Source organism: Centropristis striata, chromosome 3 (assembly GCF_030273125.1).
Source record: "Centropristis striata isolate RG_2023a ecotype Rhode Island chromosome 3, C.striata_1.0, whole genome shotgun sequence".
Taxonomy (NCBI): domain Eukaryota; kingdom Metazoa; phylum Chordata; class Actinopteri; order Perciformes; family Serranidae; genus Centropristis; species Centropristis striata.
This window is the reverse complement of record NC_081519.1, coordinates 16,077,199-16,096,931: the sequence shown is the minus strand read 5'-3', so window position 1 is coordinate 16,096,931 and position 19,733 is coordinate 16,077,199. Positions and strand designations below refer to the sequence as shown.

Here is a 19,733-nt window from a genome sequence, read left to right as displayed (position 1 = left end):
ATTTTTACATTGGAGGTCAAGGTCAATAAAGTTAATATTATTATATTATTATAATACTGATTGGTCAGATGTCATGGTGTCACTGTCTGTGACTTCCACTGTGTGAGTCATTCATCTGCTCTGTGGAGTGGACTGATGTTACTGTACAGCACCAAACTTTTTTAGCCGTGCACCCTTCTTCTTTGTCCCAACAGGGTTGACGCACCCCCAATCCCCCACACCTTCAAAAAAAACAAAATGCAATAAGATTTTTTATAGCCATATTAAAGGTGGAGGACAATGACAGGCTCAGGATCAGAGGCAGAAAGCAGATCAGTTGGGAAAATGTTATAATATTTGAGCTGCGTTGAACAAAAATTGCAGCAAATTTAAATGAGCGTGGAGTGAACATAACCCCGTCATCATAACACAGGCTGGAAAAATGATACAAGAACAAGAAGATAACTTCTTCTACGCTTCATTATAAGATCAAAAACAACCAAAAATAGATGCAAAAATGACCAAAGATGACACAAAATGATCAAAATAGACACAAATTGACCAAAAATACATGTAAAAATTACCAAACAACCCAAAAAAATAGATGCAAAAATGACCAAAGATGACACAAAATGATCAAAATAGACACAAATTGACCAAAAATACATGTAAAAATTACCAAACAACCAAAAAATAGATGCAAAAATGACCAAAGATGACACAAAATGATCAAAATAGACACAAATTGACCAAAAATACATGTAAAAATTACCAAACAACCAAAAAATAGATGCAAAAATGACCAAAGATGACATAAAATGATCAAAATAGACACAAATTGACCAAAAATACATGTAAAAATTACCAAACAACCAAAAAATAGATGCAAAAATGACCAAAATAGATGCAAAAATGAACAATAAATGACACAAAATTGAATAGCCTGTATTTATCAATTAATTAATAACACGTCTTTATTGTGTGGGGGGGAAAAAATGTAATTGTGTAATTGTCAGACCGCCATTACATTTTTCATCTCGCGCACCACCTAGCAGCAGCTCACGCACCCCCAGGGGTCCACGCACCACACTTTGGGAATCCCTGCTGTACAGGATATTTGATATAATCATGTCTGTTTTGTTTACAGAATACTACTTAATTCTGGGTTATTAAAAGGATCCTACTGGTACAAAATGTTAAGTATGTTCATTTCCTGTATAAAGAAATATAACAAAGGTGACAGATTGCAATAGAGGTTTTCAAGATAAAAAATATTTTATATAAACTGCCTCATCTTTGTCCCTTGGAATCATTGAAAGCAACATATTTATTTTACCTTTCTAATTTGAAGTGCATACAGGAAAAATCCCGATTATTTTAAAAAAATGTTAAAAGATAAAAAAAATGCATAAAATATAAAATATAAATGTTATAAAAAATAAGAATAATTAAATAAAAAAGAGCAATAATAAGCCTAGCCTTGGACTTGAATATGATAGGCCTTTAAAATAATTTTGGAAATATTTTGTGTTCATTTAATTATTTATCAGTAAAAAAATTAAAAAGAAAATGCAGTTAATAAATGCATACATTAATTTATACATTAATCCTATGATTTTATCTGGGCTCACTGTGAGAATAGGCCACATATAGGACAATGCACTTAACCAGATATGATGAAACCGCAATTTTAAATATGTTTACAGTGCAGTAACTTAACATATCCCATGCTCAAATGCATGTATAGCCCTTAATAGGGCACTCATTGAAATACTTGCAAATTCAAAATTTCAACCCTAGAGAATATTGGAGGATATTACATACTACCAGAATGTGTAAAAAAACCATACGGACCCAGGGGAGGGGGGTAATATTTTGAGAAAAACGTTTACAAGATTAAAGTAGCAAATCTACGAGAAAAAAATGTGCACATTTATGAGATTTAAAGTGGTGAATCTGCAAGAGAAAAGTTGTTTTTTCCCCCACTTTTTTCTCGTAAATCTGCAACTTTTTTTCTTGTAGATTTGCCACTTTAATCTAGTAAATTTGCAAAGTCATTGAAAAATAACTCTGTTTGTACGAATGTTTCTTGCAGATTATTTTTCATTTTTACATTGGAGGTCAAGGTCAATAAAGTTAATATTATTATATTATTATAATACTGATTGGTCAGATGTCATGGTGTCACTGTCTGTGACGTAGCCTGATCTTTGCTGATTAGCTGGAAGAAATCCATGTGGTTCTACGACCTCCCAGAGAGATGTGGGGACCCCATTTTGATATCCACTGAAGTTACCAAATATAGTTCCTCACCTGATAAAGGGATAACAGTATAAATAGGAATACAAAAGGTTTGAAGCAAATTAAAAATAACTTACTGTGATTTTTTTTCAGTGTAAGAACAGCAGGCCAACATTAATTGCAAGAAGTTATTTTGGGCATTTTTACACTGCACTTTTAACCCTTTGATGCACAACATATAAACACCTTCTAATGTACAACATGCTGACTGTGTGTTTGAATATTTTTTTATATATATATTACAACAGATCATTATATCCATTTTCCCTTTCATACTTTATGAAGAAAAATAGTTTTTGTATTATTACATCAAGTTTACACACATGGGGTCAAAAACGATCTTGTGCATTAGAAGCGTTTGAGGGTTTTTATTCAAAAAGTAAGAAATGGAAACATAAAATTAGGATGTATGATGATCAAAAACAAGTTAATTGAGGAAAACCTGGAATACTGAATGATGAAATTAATTTATTGCAAAGATATAGAATATAAAAACTCAGTCGGGTCACTTTAGACCATGTTGTGCATCAAAGGGTTAAGATTTCATGCTCAAATGCATGTAGTTGTACTGAGGGCCACTTCAAGTGAGGGTGCGGGCCATATGTGGCCCCCCGGGCTTCCAGTTGCCCATCCCTGTGATAGGCCTATAAAATAATTTAGGAAATATTTTGTTTTCATTTAATTATTTATCAGTAAAAATGTAAAAAGTAAATGCAGTAAATAAATGCATACATTAATTTATACATTAATCCTATGATTTTATCTAGGCTCACTGTGAGAATCATGGGCCTTACATATAGTCAGGCGGCTAAGCTAAATAAAGGGGACACGCTGGACAAAAGCACCAAATTTTTTCCACGTGCTCTCTATCACCATAGGTTTCAATTTTTGGTAGGAGCCACTTCATCAAGATGGCCGATCCGAGATGGCACCCATATAAAGTCTATGAGAACCAATACATCTTCCAAGCCACTCAGAAGGTCCATCTTGGTGTCAAAATCTACATTTTCTGGGTCCAGGAATCATTTAAAGCTGTTGAGAATATCACTAGATGATTATTCGATCAAATAGATATGTTCATTTTCACTCAGACTGGTAGGCAACTCGCTTCAAGTGCTGCAGCAGGGAATCCTGAGCTGAAAATGTTTGGAATCTCATAATTATGTAAATACATATCTATTTGATCATCTAGTGATATTCTCAGTAGCTTTAAATTATTTTTGACCCAGAAAATGTATATTTTGACACCAAGATTGACCTTCTAAGTGGCTTAGAAGATATACTGGTTCTCATAGATTTTATATGGCTGCCATCTCCGATCTGCAATCTTGATGAAGTGGCTCCTACCAAAAATTGAAACCTATAGTGATAGAGAGCATGTGGAAAAAATGTGGTGCTTTTGTCCGACGTGTCCCCTTTCTTCCCAAATCTGGTCCTAAGCCGCCGGACTAATAGGTCCACTGTACAATGTATTGAATTTGAACACGGGTGTTGTTCCCAGTGATGACCAGCAGAGGGCGCTGAATGATTCCTCGGTGACTAGACGCCAGGCTGTCCTCCGCTCTTTCCTGTCCTCGCCGACTTACGTGACGCTACGGCGGAAACAACACAGTTCAGTGTTTTCCGTAGTCATCGTTGACTAGCTGGTAACGGCGAGTAGTGGACGCTGTGTGCACAAAGAAAACCTTCACTTTGTCGATTTGTTTCTATTTTTGTAACTAAAAATGCCGCTAGAAAATCTGGAGGAAGAGGGTCTGCCCAAGAACCCCGACCTGAGGATAGCACAGCTGAAGTTCCTGCTGACCATGGACGGCCACCGACAGGATGCTGCAGTGAAGACTGAGCTCATGGATGCTATCAAAGCTAACAGTGAGTTAGCATTTCACTGCTCTGTGTGGCTTGTAGCGGCATTAGCCTGGTCAATATAAACACGGTGTTTACATTAATGTACGTTTTGGGCTGGGTGCGTTATTGTCTTATCAATTATGATAAACGTCCACGATTAAACATTTTTATCACCTCAATGAAATTAGCATGCTAGCTAACGCTATTAGCCAACGTCAGCTAGCCGTCAAACAATCTGACGAAGAGATGATGAACTTTACTTAACGTTAACTATCAGGTTATATGTTTTTCTTTTAGTTTCAGGGCATGTGTTATTTATATTACTTCACACTGGAACTTAGAAAATATGTTAACACGTAAATAAAACAGGCTGTGTGATTTTTGAATTAAATCTGTATAATTTGTAGGGAAAAAAGTAAAAAAAAAAACTTCACTGGTTTGTGAATATGCTGCAAGTGTTTAATTGGGGACTATCATAATCCACTGGTTAAACTCATAGATTGCATATAAAGAGTCATTGGTTAGAAATATCATGTTTCAGCCACATCGTTAAACATTCATGTACATTCATGTATGACGTGCAATAGGCTTTTTTTCCTTTTTTTTTTTTTACTGTAGAACATGTGCAATAATATTTTTCTCTTTTTGACATGTGCAATAGGTTTTTCCTTTACAATGTGTGTCTGTTTACAGTCCCTTACTTTTGTGATTTGTGTGATGTCCTTTTTTTCGTTTGATGGGTGCATGCCTTGGTTGGTTATTTATTTGATATTTATCTTTTTTGCACTGACAGGAGAGCTGTGCCTCAATTTCGTTGTGCTAACATACACTACTGGTCAAAAGTTTTAGAACACACCAACTTTTCCAGAATTTAATTGAAAATGATGCAGTTTAATGTCTCAGTGTACTCTGAAATTAATGCACATTTGCAACATTTAAAATTCTTTATTGAGCATGATAGTGTTTTGAAAATAAAAAAAGATTAAAAATCACATTTTATGTTGAACTAAAGGACTGAGAAAAGACACAAAATGACAAAAAAAGACCCCAAAAGACACAAAATGACTTACAAAGACATGAAAAGAATTTAAAAATGGACAAAATAGCCCAAGACTCCATAGAGTTAAGTTCTTAACCCATTTCTTGTTCCCTGAAAAAGGCCTACTTGCATAATTCTGAAATGTACATTATCTTTCAGTTTTGGTTAAGCTTACCTTTTTTTATTTACCTCTGGCAGTTCACCACGTACCTTTGTACCCTTTCAAGCTGTTCATTTGACTTGAACTGCTTGAATTTTAATAAAAAACTGGAAAAATTGGGCTGTTCTAAAACTTTTGACCGGTTGTGTATTTTTTTATACTACCATGCAATGACTCTATTCTATTCTATTCTCTCTCTGCTTCAGATATGGCACCATATTATGAGACTCTGTGTAAGGACCTGAAGTGGCAGCTGGACAGTGACCTGCAGAGTAAGATGAAAAAGGCCAACGAGGAGGAGCTGAAGCGCCTTGATGATGTGCTGGAGGATGCAGAGAAGAACCTGGGAGAGAGCGAGATACGAGACGCCATGATGGCCAAAGCTGAATATCTGATCAGAATTGGAGACAAGGTAACTGCCACTCAGTCAACGTATAAAACATGTATGATCGTGCATTCTTTGGTCACATAATGTCCTGTAAACTTTGTGACACTTTGCACAATGCAAGTAACAGAAGTTGGTCTGTGGACAATGTGTTTTGTTTTCTGACACTGGAATGCAATGACATAGTGTAGGGCAAAACAAACAAATAATTTAAATTATTTGTTGATGCAGTAATTATTATGGAAGTTTTGAGTTAGTGTGACAAATAATCTTTGTTGAGATCCTCTATAAAGAAAACGCATCATGATAATTATAATATATTTTTCACATGCTGTCCGATTGATTAATTAGAGCTGACCCAGAAAAGACAACTATTTGACAGTTCAGTCTATTCAAGGATAAATATGTTAAACAATGAATAATTACATTTGGGCTTTATGGATATACTGAATAAATTATTCTATGTAAAAAATGCTTTGTTTCTCACAAATCCAGATATATAGTCAATTTTTGTAAAAATATCACAGCTATTTATAAAAAAAATAGAAAAGAAATCATGCTTTCTGTCAGTCACCTTAGTGTGTGTGTGTGTGTGTGTGTGTGTGTGTGTGTGTGTGTGTGTGTGTGTGTGTGTGTGTGTGTGTGATTAAATCACAATGGTAGAGTAAGTTGCAATAACTAACTCTGCAGGACCATTCAAGACTCAGAAAGGTTTAATAACACCAGCATAAGGCTACTGTTTCAAACTTATAGAATACATTTATTAATCAGAGAACTCGCATAAAGAACGTAACACCAGCAGGGTGCTAAATAGTTTTTTAATTACAGTTTTCTCAGTCTGGGACTGTTGATGTTTAGTTTGTGACCACTAACATCACAAAAAATTAAAAAATATTAATGCTAATTATGTCTGTTTTTATCACTCACTAATGTTTTTTCCTTTGACGTTGACTTTTTAATAGTTTCTCATTACCTATACTGAAAGATTTACAGTTGCTGTACATCCCTCCTAACACAACAAGACATTATAGCAAACTGGTTGGAAGCTTCCCTCTGAAATACTAAAGCCACACCATGAATCTTTAAATTAAAATAAATAAATAAATATATACACTACCGGTCAAAAGTTTTAGAACACCCCAATTTTTCCAGTTTTTTATTGAAATTCAAGCAGTTCAAGTCAAATGAACAGCTTGAAAGGGTACAAAGGTAAGTGGTGAACTGCCAGAGGTAAATAAAAAAAGGTAAGCTTAACCAAAACTGAAAAATAATGTACATTTCAGAATTATACAAGTAGGCCTTTTTCAGGGAACAAGAAATGGGTTAACAACTTAACTCTATGGAGTCTTGGGCTATTTTGTCCATTTTTGAATTTTTTTCATGTCTTTGTAAGTCATTTTGTGTCTTTTTTTAGTCATTTTGGTGTCTTTTTTGTCATTTTGTGTCTTTTTTAGTCCTTTAGTCCAACATAAAATGTGATTTTGAAACTTTTTTTTTTTACTTTCAAAACACTATCATGCTCAATAAATAATTTTAAATGTTGCAAATGTGCATTAATTTCAGAGTAAGAGTCTTTGTAAGTCATTTTGTGTCTTTTTTGGTAATTTTGTGTCTTTTTTTTTTAGTCATTTTGTGTCTTTTTTTGGTCATTGTGTCTTTTTTTAGTAATTTTGTGTCTTTTTTTAGTCATTTTGTGTCTTTTTTTAGTCCTTCGGTCCAACATAAAATGTGATTTTGAATTTTTTTTTTTACTTTCAAAACACTATCATGCTCAATAAAGAATTTTAAATTTTGCAAATGTGCATTAATTTCAGAGTACACTGAGACATTAAACTGCATCATTTTCAATTCAATTCTGGAAAAGTTGGTGTGTTCTAAAACTTCTGACCAGTAGTGTATATATGTGTGTGTCAGAATGGATGTAGAGACATAAAATGCTCACAGTTAGTAGCTATGTAGCAGTACATTTATTGACATTATCTGCCTTTGTTTTGTGCGTCAACAGGAAGGCGCCCTCACAGCCTTCAGGAAGACTTATGATAAAACAGTGGCTCTGGGTCACAGACTAGATATTGTCTTCTACTTGCTGAGGATCGGACTCTTCTACATGGACAGCGACCTCATCACACGCAACTCAGAGAAAGCCAAGAGGTAAAAAAGGCTCCGATATGTTTGTCCTCAAGATCTCCACCAGCAGTCTTTGCAAACGTTTCTGAACTCGTCTCTCTGTGCACCTCTTTCCTCTGCAGCCTTATTGAGGAGGGGGGAGACTGGGACAGGAGGAACCGTCTGAAGGTCTACCAGGGCCTGTACTGTGTGGCCATCAGGGACTTCAAGCAAGCTGCTGAGCTCTTCCTCGACACAGTCTCCACCTTCACCTCCTACGAGCTCATGGACTACAAGACATTCGTCACCTACACCGTCTACGTGTGCATGATCGCCCTCAAAAGGCCCGACCTCCGTGAAAAGGTAGCAGGCTGAGGCCATAGTGCCAGCATTACATATTTTCTTTTGCACATATGTATAAGTTGGCAGTGTGACTGCAATGAAATGTGTTCCTCTTTAGGTCATTAAAGGAGCAGAGATCTTGGAGGTGCTGCACAGTCTGCCTTCTGTTCGCCAGTATCTCTTCTCCCTCTACGAGTGCCGTTACTCCGTCTTCTTCCAGTCTCTGGGTGAGAGGCATTTTCTTTTATTGCCAGGAGAAACCGTTTATCTGGTTACCTGTAGAGCATCTTTTTGCTATATATCACTAAAAACATCTGCTTTCCAGTCTGTTATTTAACAGACTGGAAAGCACAACATGGTCTAAAGTGACCCGACAGTTTTTATGTTCTATATCTTTGCAATAATTCATCATTCAGTATTCCAGGTTTTCCTCAATTAGTTTGTTTTTGATCATCATACATCCTAATTTTTATGTTTTCCTTTATACATTTTTGAATAAAATCCCTTTTTCTGTCACTACTCTTCTAATACACAACATGGGTGAAAAATGAGCCATATCCATTTTTTAGCTCAGTAGCTTGTTAAGCTAACTTCTTGGCTAAGTATTTACCTAAGTAGCTTGCTAAACTAACTACTTAGCTCACTTCTTGGCTAAGTAGTTAGCTTAGCAAGCTATTTAGCCAACAAGTTAGCTGTGTAATAATACAAAAACTTTTTTTCTCCATAAATTATGAGAAGCAAAATGAAAATAATGATCTGTTGTTATCAAAAACAAGATATGTAAAAAATATTTACAATATTCAATCATAAAATAAGTTGATATCAAAAGATAGAGCACAGAAAAACACAGCAAGCAATAAATAAAATGGGAAATGAATGCGGGTCATTTTTGACCCATGTTGTGCATCAAAGGGTTAATCAATTCCAACAATTTATTATATACAATTTATATATACAACGAGTTATAAATCAGAAAAGGGATTGACTCACACATGCATTATGTGTGTTCCTTGTTGCTATATTTTTCCTGCTTTGCTACATCAGGATATTGAAGTAATGATCCTACCGCTTTGTCTTTGTGCCACAGCCATGGTGGAGCAGGAGATGAAGAAGGACTGGCTCTTTGCACCACACTACCGCTACTATGTGAGGGAGATGAGGATCCAGGCCTACAGCCAGCTGCTAGAGTCCTACCGCTCCCTCACCCTGGGCTACATGGCTGAGGCCTTCGGTGTCAGCACAGAGTTCATCGACCAGTGAGTGCCTGTTCATCATGTTCATACGCCACATCCTCTGGAGACAATGGCCCTCATTTATCAAGCGAGCGTATGTTTCGTCTTACGACAGGGTCCACGTGTGATTTATCAAATGATCGTATCTCTCCAATCACAGCGTGAGAATGATCGGCTGTTGATAAATGTGGCGGCTCGAAACATGCGTAATTTAAATACCATGCCCTAATATATATATATATATATATATATATATATATATATATATATATATAATATATACCCGATTCAGAAGACTCTCCTTCAGAGTTTACGACACCGAAGGGCGCAATACGGCCAAAAGGAGGATTTTTTCACCCTCTAAAGTCAACTTTATTAGCAAAGTGCACCGTTACAATTAACAATAGGGGCAATATAGACATATTAAAGAAATACGCAGCGACGGAGGTTTATGAAATAAAAGTAGCCTACTTATAGTTATAAACTCAAACAAGTCCAGTGATTATTTTACATTTGGAGCACGGACTTAGAAGTTTTCAGCTTTTTGGTTGAAGGAGGTAAACAATGTTTTAAAGTAAGTTTTAATTCTAAAAGAAGAGGAATTTCTCAGTCAGAAAGTGAAACGCTGACGTCCAACAGCAGCAACACAACAAACTGGTTTTGTTTGGCAGCATAAAAAGTGAAAAAGAAGGAAATCAGTGGTGCCGTCAGCAGAGAAGCGGAGTATTAAACTCCCGGCAAGGTTTGAGTAATTACATCGTGATATATAAAGCCTAATAATCTATATAATATCCGAATATTGCTATTATTATGATGGAGATATATTATTCACCTCTTTAAATTTACTAATAATGATGTCCTATTCAGAGGAGCGTGTGACAGCGCTGATTGGAAATGTTTCTATTCTGGCAGCACCGCTGGTAAAAGAGACGCTGACGCTCCGGTGTTGGAGCTGGATAATAATAATAATAATAATAATAACAGTAAACAGCAGAAGACAACAACATTTAATATCCTCGGCTGGTATTCTGTTTAAAGAATTTCACGATCGCAGGGTGTTTTTATTTTTGGATTATGTTTTAATGATAAATGATGTAGTCTAAACATGTTTTGCTTTGTCACTATTAAAAATCAAAACACCACAGAGTTTTATCAGCTCCAGGCATCGATGCAATAGTCTAAGATCAGTTCTCCGACTCAGACATGTGGACTTCATGCTGACTCAGATTTGCGTACACAAGCTGAGAGCAGACGTGAGATCTGATCGTACCATCCGCTCACGTCCATATTGATAAATGCCGAGGCTTGTAGAAATCAATCTCACCCACTTTACGCTCACTTTCTGACGTACGCTCGTTTGATAAATGAGGGCCAATGTCACAGCAGAAATCCTAGGAGGATGTTGTTGTATGTACTTCTGTCTGATCATCTCAAGTGACTCATTTTTCGATGCAAGCTGGATCAGCATTAAGGCCCCTAAACTCAGGGGTGTGATCATTTAACAACTTGAAAAATACTCGCATACTTGAATATTTTGCACCAAAACTATCCATACTGGCAGTGAATTTAATTTGCGACAGTTGCAACACTTGTTCAATGAGAAGTTCAAGTAGATTGTGCACCAGTAAAATGATGGATTTAGCACGATTCTCTTTATCAAGTTTTTTAGCAAAAATACTGTGAATACGGTGAAAGTGAGTTCCCTCTACATTTTGATGTAACATCTGTTCCACACGTTATTTGTGCCGTTATTTACAGTATGAAAGCTCGGAAAAATCAAACTCGTTCCAAAACAAAGTCACTTTTTGACATGTGTTCTTCGACATCTGTGTTTTTTGTGAAGTTACTCAGGACAAACAAAAACTTCCCTGTTGTGTAAAGGCCTTTAACTAAGATATGGAGCTATAATTCTACCGGGCTTGTAAAAAGCTAAAATGACAAACACAGGATAAGTAAATGGAAACTAGTGACTTAAATGATGTTCCTACTAAGCTCTACTTGTGCAGTTGGTAACTGGACATTAGCATTGATTCCCCATAGAAGTGTTTTTTATGAAGCCTTCCTGTTAACCCTTTGATGCACAACATATTGAACCCCTTCTAATGCACAACATGGGTCAAAAATGACCTGCATTCATTCCCCATGTTATTTAATGCTGCTGTGTGTTTCTGTGCTCTATCTTTTGATATCAACTTATTTTATGATTGAATATTCCGAGTATTCTTTAAATATCCTGTTTTTGATAACAACAGATCATTATTTCCATTTTGCCTCTCATACTTTATGAAGAAAAAACGTTTTTGTATTTTTACATAGCTAACTACATAGCCAAGACATTGCTAAGTAGTTAGCTTGGCCTGCTACTTAGTTAATACTTAGCCAAGAAGTTAGCTTAGCAAGCTACTTAGCTAAAAAAAATGGATATGGGTCATTTTTCACCCATGTTGTGCATTAGAAGAGTAGTAACACAAAAAAGGTTTTTATTAAAAAAAAATAAAAACAAACTAATTGAGGAAAACCTGGAATACTGAATGATGAAAATAATTTATTGCAAAGATATAGAACATAAAAACTCTGTCGGGTCACTTTAGACCCATGTTGTGCATCAAAGGGTTAACATTTCAAGAAATTAATTTCAGCATATTTCCAGTCATTAAGGCAAAACATGAGTGGCATCAATGAAGGGCTCCCTTTTTTATTATACCACGTGTATTATTTTAGGGAAGTGTAATGTTATCACAGGTTTATGATTTGGTTAACTGAAGTAAATTTCTTCTCCTTCCTCAGGGAACTCTCGAGATTCATAGCTGCTGGCCGCCTCCACTGTAAAATTGATAAAGTGAATGAGATTGTGGAAACCAACAGGTAATGTAACTACTCTTTAAACGTCAGTACGTTCAGAAATAAGAAGACTGAATCTAAATCTCTTCCTGTTCTTCTCCCCAGACCTGATAGCAAAAACTGGCAGTACCAAGAAACCATCAAGAAGGGCGACTTGCTGCTGAACAGAGTCCAGAAGTTGTCCAGAGTTATCAACATGTAACCATGGCGACCACACTTTTATGCAAGGGGGGACTTGCATTATTCTTCTTGGTATACCTGAACCAGTAGTTTGTCTGACAAAGCGACTCTTATATTGTGTATATAATAAAATTTGTTTAACTGTTGACACTGCATTTTCTCCGGGCTGTTTATTTAGTTTAGGAAAGAGGCAGAGACATCGTTTCATATAAATAGCAGTATAAATTATTTTATTTACAGAAACTTGTTACAAAACAAATATACTATACAATCTTTTTTTCTTTAAATATTAATTCTAACCTATGTTTTGTTCATGAATTACATAGCAGCCAATACATAAGTCCAGCTGAAAATGATTTTGATAATGTATACAAAAAGAAAAAATCTATACACGCTTTTACATAGTATGAATGGTGGATTTATTTTTTCCTCCCAAACACTAGCTGTATTCTCCCTCACCTTCACATTCCAAGTCTATGGTGCTAATAAAAAACCATCGTCGTGATGTTTCCATCTACTGGAAACAATGTCGAGATGTCAGTGGAGTTGGAGGGTAAACAAAACACTTGATTGAATTTTTTTAATTTTTTTTTTTTTACGTAAAAATCCCAGTAAACCAGAGGGGGTTTAAGCCACATAATGAGGCTAAAAATATCTCGACATCTTGTCTGGAAAACGTGGATAACCGCCTCACTGAAAAAAAGCAACACTAAAGTGTTTGATACTGGGCAGCTGACAAGCTCAGGTTTTACCATATTTAGGATTCATAGGCAGATTTAAAAGCAAACTCCTAAACACTTCGAACATTCAAGTAAGGTAAAACAACCCAAAGAATACTGTCCTCAAACAGTCAGGGTGAAACAAATTCAGGCACTTTCTTAATTTGATATTTCTTTTTTAAAAGCTGCAAACTATTTCTTTAAAAGCTGTGATTCAAATTACTTGTTTGGCAACAATGATGCAAGCAGTTGGACTGTTTGAAGTGTTCCTCTTCCTTGCAGTGATTGCTTTAGTCCCTTCAGCCTTTTTTTAAAAAAAGAACAAGTGTTTCAATCGTGAAATGTGTTTAAGGTCTGCAAAGTGGGTGACTGAAGAGTGCATGGAGACGGGTTAGACAACGAGCACAGCTTCAAGCCTGCAGGACGTTTCAAATCACAGGCTAATTGGGTCACAGAGAAATTTTTCGTCGTTGTGTTGATTCATAGGCAACGTAAAATGTCTTGTAAAAGCACATGTGATTGAGACCTTGAAAAGTGAATAAAGGTATCCTCCGTCATACAGACACATGCTACAGTGGCAACACTTCACCTTTGTTCCTTAAAGGATCTCAGTACATGATTCATGAGATGCTTCGGCTTCTACATATAGGCGTATTGCATTATATAGACTTGGCAGTGAACCACTTCAAATAATCTGACTTTTTTTTTTTAACTAAATAAATAATGACTTCTTTTTTTTTTTTAACTGTACCAAAAAATTCAGCGTGTAGGAAAAATGCCTGTGCAAAAATACATATTTGACTATGTACAATTTAACAAAATATGTATTCTCAAATAGGGATACTTCAATACTTGTTTGATACATACGCTACAAGAAAAAAGCTAAATTAAGATTCTTTAAAAAAAAAATTGTCTCCTCTACTTTTCCACACTGACATCAGTGGAATCAACAGGCGTCGCCAAAAGTTTAAATATGTCCAGTGAAGCCATCTTCATGAATCTCGCACCATGAAACCCACTCGAAATAAGCAAACATCCCGACAAGATGGGCAAGTATTGCCTGATTTAAGACTCCATTTTGACAAAGGAATAGAGTATAATGCCTGGTTATCTGTTCTACTGTGACAAATCTTTCCCCGACACACACCGACGTAGTGTCACGCTGAGTGAGGCATTGAAACTGTAACATCCAGAGCTTGGGTAGTGGTTACACACAGGAGGGACAATCAAACCCACAGAAGACAGGTGACGTGCATAAAGTTTGCTCCAGTTAAGACGTACCATACCTGATTCCCTATGCAGGAAAAATAAACATTACAATTCACATCTGCCCACGACAGCTGTGGATTTTCACACAGCTGGATGGGTAAAAAGTAGGTAAGTTGTGGCAATAACAATATGGTTTGCACAGATTTTCTTCATATCCACACAGGCAATGCACCATCACCGCTTCATGAGCAAGACTGCCCACCTTTTTTGTTTAAAAAAAAAAAAAGTAGTTGGCAAAGCTGGTAGCAGCTTTTGGCTAGCTGTGTGGACAACTAAGCAGTGCCTGTGGAGAAAGTAGTTATTTAGTGCTGTTCACAGTTGGGGGTAGGTCTACTGTGGCGATCATTTTGCACAATGAAAAGATTCAGAAAATTAACAGGTGTCCTCAAGACCAAGATATCTCTCTGACAAAAGATTTCTATCGAATGGGCACATCAGGCGTCCTTTTCACATTTGAAAGCACAACTGTCTTCACCACGTCTACAAAGACTCTTTGTAGTTCAGTGTAAAAAGCTCATAAGAAATCATAAAAAGGTAACACTTGCATAATTATTCTGGGTAATAAAAGAATTGACCAGATCGTTCCTACGGGCTGCTCTCAGGCTACTGCGCGCAACCCGAGGTTACTAAAATGTGTCGCCAGAGAGTCACGCCAACAAAAGTTGAAACAACAAGGTGATTGTGTGTTGTTTAAGGTGTTGCAAGTAACAGTTTGCTGCTCCTCCTGCTCTCCTTTCCAAGGCTTCTGAGATCAGGCGCTGGGGGTGTAATTAAGTTGGAAATTCCAGTAGTCCAGCAGAATCTGACATGAGAAAAATACTCGTACACGCACGCACATTCGCACACTCATTCTTTAATGAACACGGAAGAGATCGGCTTGTTGTCTCCCCAGTTGCTCAGCGTCACCACGGCTTGTTTGCAGCAGCCCTTAACCTGAACCCGATGAGCTTTGAAGCACAGCTCAAGAGACCCATAGCTGTTGCTATTGTTCCTCCTACTTCAACACAGGAAGACCTCTCAGAATACTGGAACAACACTTGTGTGGGGGGTCCTTGGCTCGCTCATTAGACCCCTAGCACTCCACGCTATACATACAGTGCCATCGCACCCCCCTTAACACACACACACACACTCTCTCTCGCTCTCTCACACACACACACACACACACACACACACACACACACACACACACACACATGGCTTTGGGAGAAATAGTAAGGACCACATTGACTTCACTGGGCAGTCCAGATCATCTCCACCCTGAGGATTGTGGGAAGCTGAGAGTAATGTGGGTTTGATTTTAGAAGGCCTCGTGCAGTCCGGAGCAGTATGCAGACTGCTCCGGACTATTCCCCGTCCGCCTGCCGGTTCCATACACAGGAGCCGGACACCGCTGTCAGGGACGAGCCTTTGGCTGGAGGTAGAGAAGAAACAAAAATAAATAAATGTAAAAATAGCTGTTAAGTAGACTAGTTTTATGATAAAATATTCACAATTTGAGATCAGGAAATGACACACATTCTAGGAAAGAAAAAGATTAATGGAGCAATTTAACATTTTTGACTTTAATGTGTGACAAGTTTAAACCTGGTAGAAAAACCCTGACCTCAATAAAAGACGGTGTAAAAAAAGAAGAAGAAAAGAGGCACAAAATTGATCAAATGTGACAAAATTGATATTTGTTTTAATCTGCTTCTTTACTTTTTAAACTCTGTATTCATTCTCCCAGTCGTTTACTCTACTTTTGAGTATTCCCCAGTCATGCTGCTGAATACGAAAGGAAGACCTGCACGGTTCTCGTTTTCCATGACTAATCCCAACAAATACCTACAGTCTAAGTGAGCTTGCGACAGATTCATAATAATAAACAGAAAATACTTTTACACTACTGTGACTTTTTGCCATGACACCATTCATATCTATACAGCCAATGTGTTTATGATTTAACTATTTCCTGGAGCAAAAAGATCTTCATTAATCTAGTCTTTTGCTCTCAAACACTTTCCGACTATGACAAGTCAAGATGTCAGATGTCATATTCACAATGTTTTAATGCAAACTTCATCATTAATTAATCCTTTAAAAAAAAGTATTCATTAGTCAAAAAAGTAGTCTGTGGAATGTCAAAAACAGTGAAAATGTCCACTACAAGTTACTAGAGCCAGATGTCTTCAAATCGCTAGTGAGACTCGACCAACAGCCCAAAACACACAGATCAAATTTATAATTACATAAAACTGAGCAAAGCAGAAAATCCCTATATTCGAGAAGCTGGAACTAGGGGCCGTATTTAATTTTACCCCTTGTTTATTGAGCAACATCTTTACATACTAACAGATAGCTCTGATGCAGTTTAAATATGTGAAATGTGGTATTAAACTGAATCCTGACTGGTACAGAGTGAAACCCACCTGATGTAAATGAGAGTTGTTCGGTAGCCCTGGTGTCCCTGGAATGCTCCGCCCATGCTTCCCATGGATGTTGTTAATGGCAGGTGACTTGGCCACTTTGGGTCTACCTGTTCCAGGTCCTCCTCCTACTCCACCTCCTCCAAGCCCTCCTCCCCCAGCTCCACTATTAATACCGCTGGAGGCAGGAGAGCTTTTGCGCTTCTTGCCCTCCAGACGCCCATCTGAGGAGTGGTGGCTGAAGTTGGTGTGGTGGTCAGATGAGGATGAGGACTGGTGGTGGACGAAGGGCCCCAGAGAAAGGGTGGAGTCACTGCTGTTCATCACCACGCTCATGCGCTTGATGGATTCTGCAGGGCTGCCCGAGGGAGGACCTCTTGCTGGCGGCCCTGAGGAGCCGCCTGCCGAACCTCCAGAAGGCTCTGCCTTGAGGCTGAGTGAGTTGGTCCGCACAGTAGGGCCACAGTTAAGCCCCACGCTGTGGACTCCGCTGTGGGAGGAAGATAATGACGATGAGGATGAAGGACCTAATGAGCCGTGGTGGTAAGTGCTCCCTGAGCTGCCGACATTTGCACAGTTCTTCTTAAAAGAGGAGGAGGAGGAAGAGGAAGAGTAGTTGGCATTAGAAGAGGAGGATTCAGAGGGGCCGTGGGATGAAGAGAGGATAGAGCTGTTTTTCCTCTTCTTCCCCGAGCTGAAGCTAGTGTTGCTACTGTTACTGTTGGCTCCGCTGCTGCCCCCTCCAATGGAGTTGGGGATGACAGGTGTGGAGGAGCCAGAAGAGACCTCCTTGGGCCTGAAGGATGACGATGACTTGGTAGTGCTGCTGCTGGAGGAACGGGACTTAAGCGCCCGGCCTGAGGCGAGGGAAGGAGCAGAAGAAGAAGAGGATGAGGACGAGTGGGCTGAAGGCATCTGCGGCGACGAAGACACTTGTCGGGCCTGCGTAATGCCGTAGGCCGGGTGCTCAGCCCCGCCCTGCGGGGAGCTGCGGGCATTTAAGGTGGTCCCATAGGAGAGCACAGACTTGCCCTCGTAGGATTGGCTATAAGGAGTCTGGGGCAAGGTGGCAGGGGGGCCCAGGAAGCCTGAAGAGGGAGTGCTACCGTGGGAATTTGTGCTTGTCCTATGGGTAGGTGCAACAGAGGAGGAGTTCTCCAAGGCCAAGGGGATTTTCCTGCGTCAAGGAGGAATATAATTCATTAGTTATACCTTTTAATAAGCTAAAAATGGTGATCATAAAACACAAGGAGGCTACTTAAGGATGCCCCAATCAAGTTTTGATTGAGTCCTGATCCGATACTTCTATTTTCCTAGATAATACAGCTGCACAGAGCACAGTTCAATTACATTAAGGCTTTTAAAAGCAATTCCATGTAATATGTGCCACAACTGAAACGCTCTGCATCACACTAAAAAATGCCTGCATCCAAGCCTTAATGATTTTTTAAAAATTAAGTATAAAATAGGAAACCCTAATTTCCCGCTCTTTCTGAAAAAGTGAAACTCTCTCCTTTAGAATGTTCTGAGTTACCAGAATGAACTATATTTCATTGCGTTGCCCAAATAAAATAGCCTATTCTTATCTGCTTTTTGATCACAGGGCTTTTGTTGTATTTGTACTCAACAGCCGATATCAATCAGTTCAAATTCCTTGATTGTCCCTGATACCAAGTCTTTGAGATCAGATCAGGTAATCCCTAGGTCTAATTATGGCCCTGAGCCATAATAAAATCTCAGCTGGACAGACTTACTTCCACATCTGAGAGTTGACATGCTTGTCCATCATTGTGGTTAGGGCACATCGCACTCTGTCCCATCGCCGGTCGAAGGAGTAACAACCTCTCCCAAACAGTCGACTTCCAAATGTACAGTACTGGGAACAGAGAGGAAGGGGAGGTCAGTTATCAGTAGACTGCAAATCAATCATAAAATGCACATATTACAGCTCAAAGTGCTTTACAATAGAAACAAACAAAAAATACGTTGATGGTAAAAACGGATGGAAGGATGGGATTAATTAAAAGGCAAAATACATTTTTGAACCATTTCTGAAAACCATCAAAGGAAGTTGCTAATCTTATATGTGATAGGACTCAGATACTGAATCAGATAAACAATAGAGAGGTATGAAGGCTAACATCTGATAATGCTGTTACAAAAAGTAAAGTAGTCTATGGCTGATCAGAGACCAGTGATGGCAGGGGGAACTTACAGCTGCCGGTCGTGGGTGGTAACCTGAAAAGTGACAGTCCAGTTTGTCGGCGCTGTCCTCCCGCTCCTCGTTCTCTCCCTCGTCACTGGAGGGTCGGGAAAACCCATCGGGGGTCATTTGGGCATGGTGTGGTGACTCATGGACTACTGCAGGGTCTCCGGGGGTACCACCTCCGTGACTGCTGTTTAGTCTGATGGACAGATAGTGTGGCCGATTAATTTCACCTTAACCATAGAAACTGGTAACCTTACACAATAGGATAAATGCCACATCAGGGATGAAGTCTGCTTAATCAGGTGTTACTACAAGCAAAACATACAAACATGTGGACGTACCGTGGAAGACCAGGGCTGTGAAATTTGGGCTTGCCCAGTGGCAAAGGCTTAGTGGCGTCTGGGGCGGGGCCGTTGCCATGAGCGACCTGGTGGGCGTCATGGGCAGCAGCGAGGTGGGAGGAGGGGTGTGGGTCCCTGAGAGAGGGGTTTTGCTGGGAATGGGGTGGGTGGAGGTCTCTCTCCTTCTCCCGCTCCCTTGCTCTGTTCTTGTGCTCGGCCAGCAAAGTGTCAAAGCGCTTCCTCCGCCCTGGCACCGCCCTCCGCTGGCTTAAGGAATGTGTCTGGTGGAGCATTAGAAAGAACAAATTCAATGAAAAAATGCAACATTAACAACAATGAATTCATCCCGTTAACAACTATTATTTTTATCTAAAACA

At 38.6% G+C, this 19,733-nt stretch overlaps 2 protein-coding genes across 2 annotated transcripts in view; one reads left to right on the top strand and one right to left on the bottom strand.

Annotated features, from left to right (window-relative positions):
- Positions 1-3,888: 3,888 nt before the first annotated feature.
- psmd6 (proteasome 26S subunit, non-ATPase 6) lies at positions 3,889-12,563 on the top strand. The gene is made up of 8 exons (XM_059328587.1): positions 3,889-4,149; positions 5,531-5,736; positions 7,715-7,860; positions 7,959-8,178; positions 8,276-8,384; positions 9,245-9,413; positions 12,177-12,254; positions 12,336-12,563. Exons 1-8 carry the CDS (start codon positions 4,005-4,007, stop codon positions 12,430-12,432), a joined length of 1,170 nt encoding a protein of 389 aa, XP_059184570.1. The 5' UTR covers positions 3,889-4,004; the 3' UTR covers positions 12,433-12,563.
- A 2,050-nt stretch (positions 12,564-14,613) lies between these two features.
- LOC131966299 (ataxin-7) overlaps positions 14,614-19,733 on the bottom strand; it is a 28,623-nt gene continuing 23,503 nt past the window's right edge. Inside the window, exons 9-13 of the mRNA XM_059328565.1 lie at positions 19,357-19,637; positions 19,022-19,211; positions 18,561-18,682; positions 16,810-17,983; positions 14,614-15,812 (exon numbers count right to left, since the gene is read on the bottom strand). Of these exons, the coding sequence (XP_059184548.1) occupies positions 15,795-15,812; positions 16,810-17,983; positions 18,561-18,682; positions 19,022-19,211; positions 19,357-19,637 (1,785 nt within the window). The 3' untranslated portion in view covers positions 14,614-15,794. The remainder of the gene's footprint in view (positions 15,813-16,809; positions 17,984-18,560; positions 18,683-19,021; positions 19,212-19,356; positions 19,638-19,733) is intronic.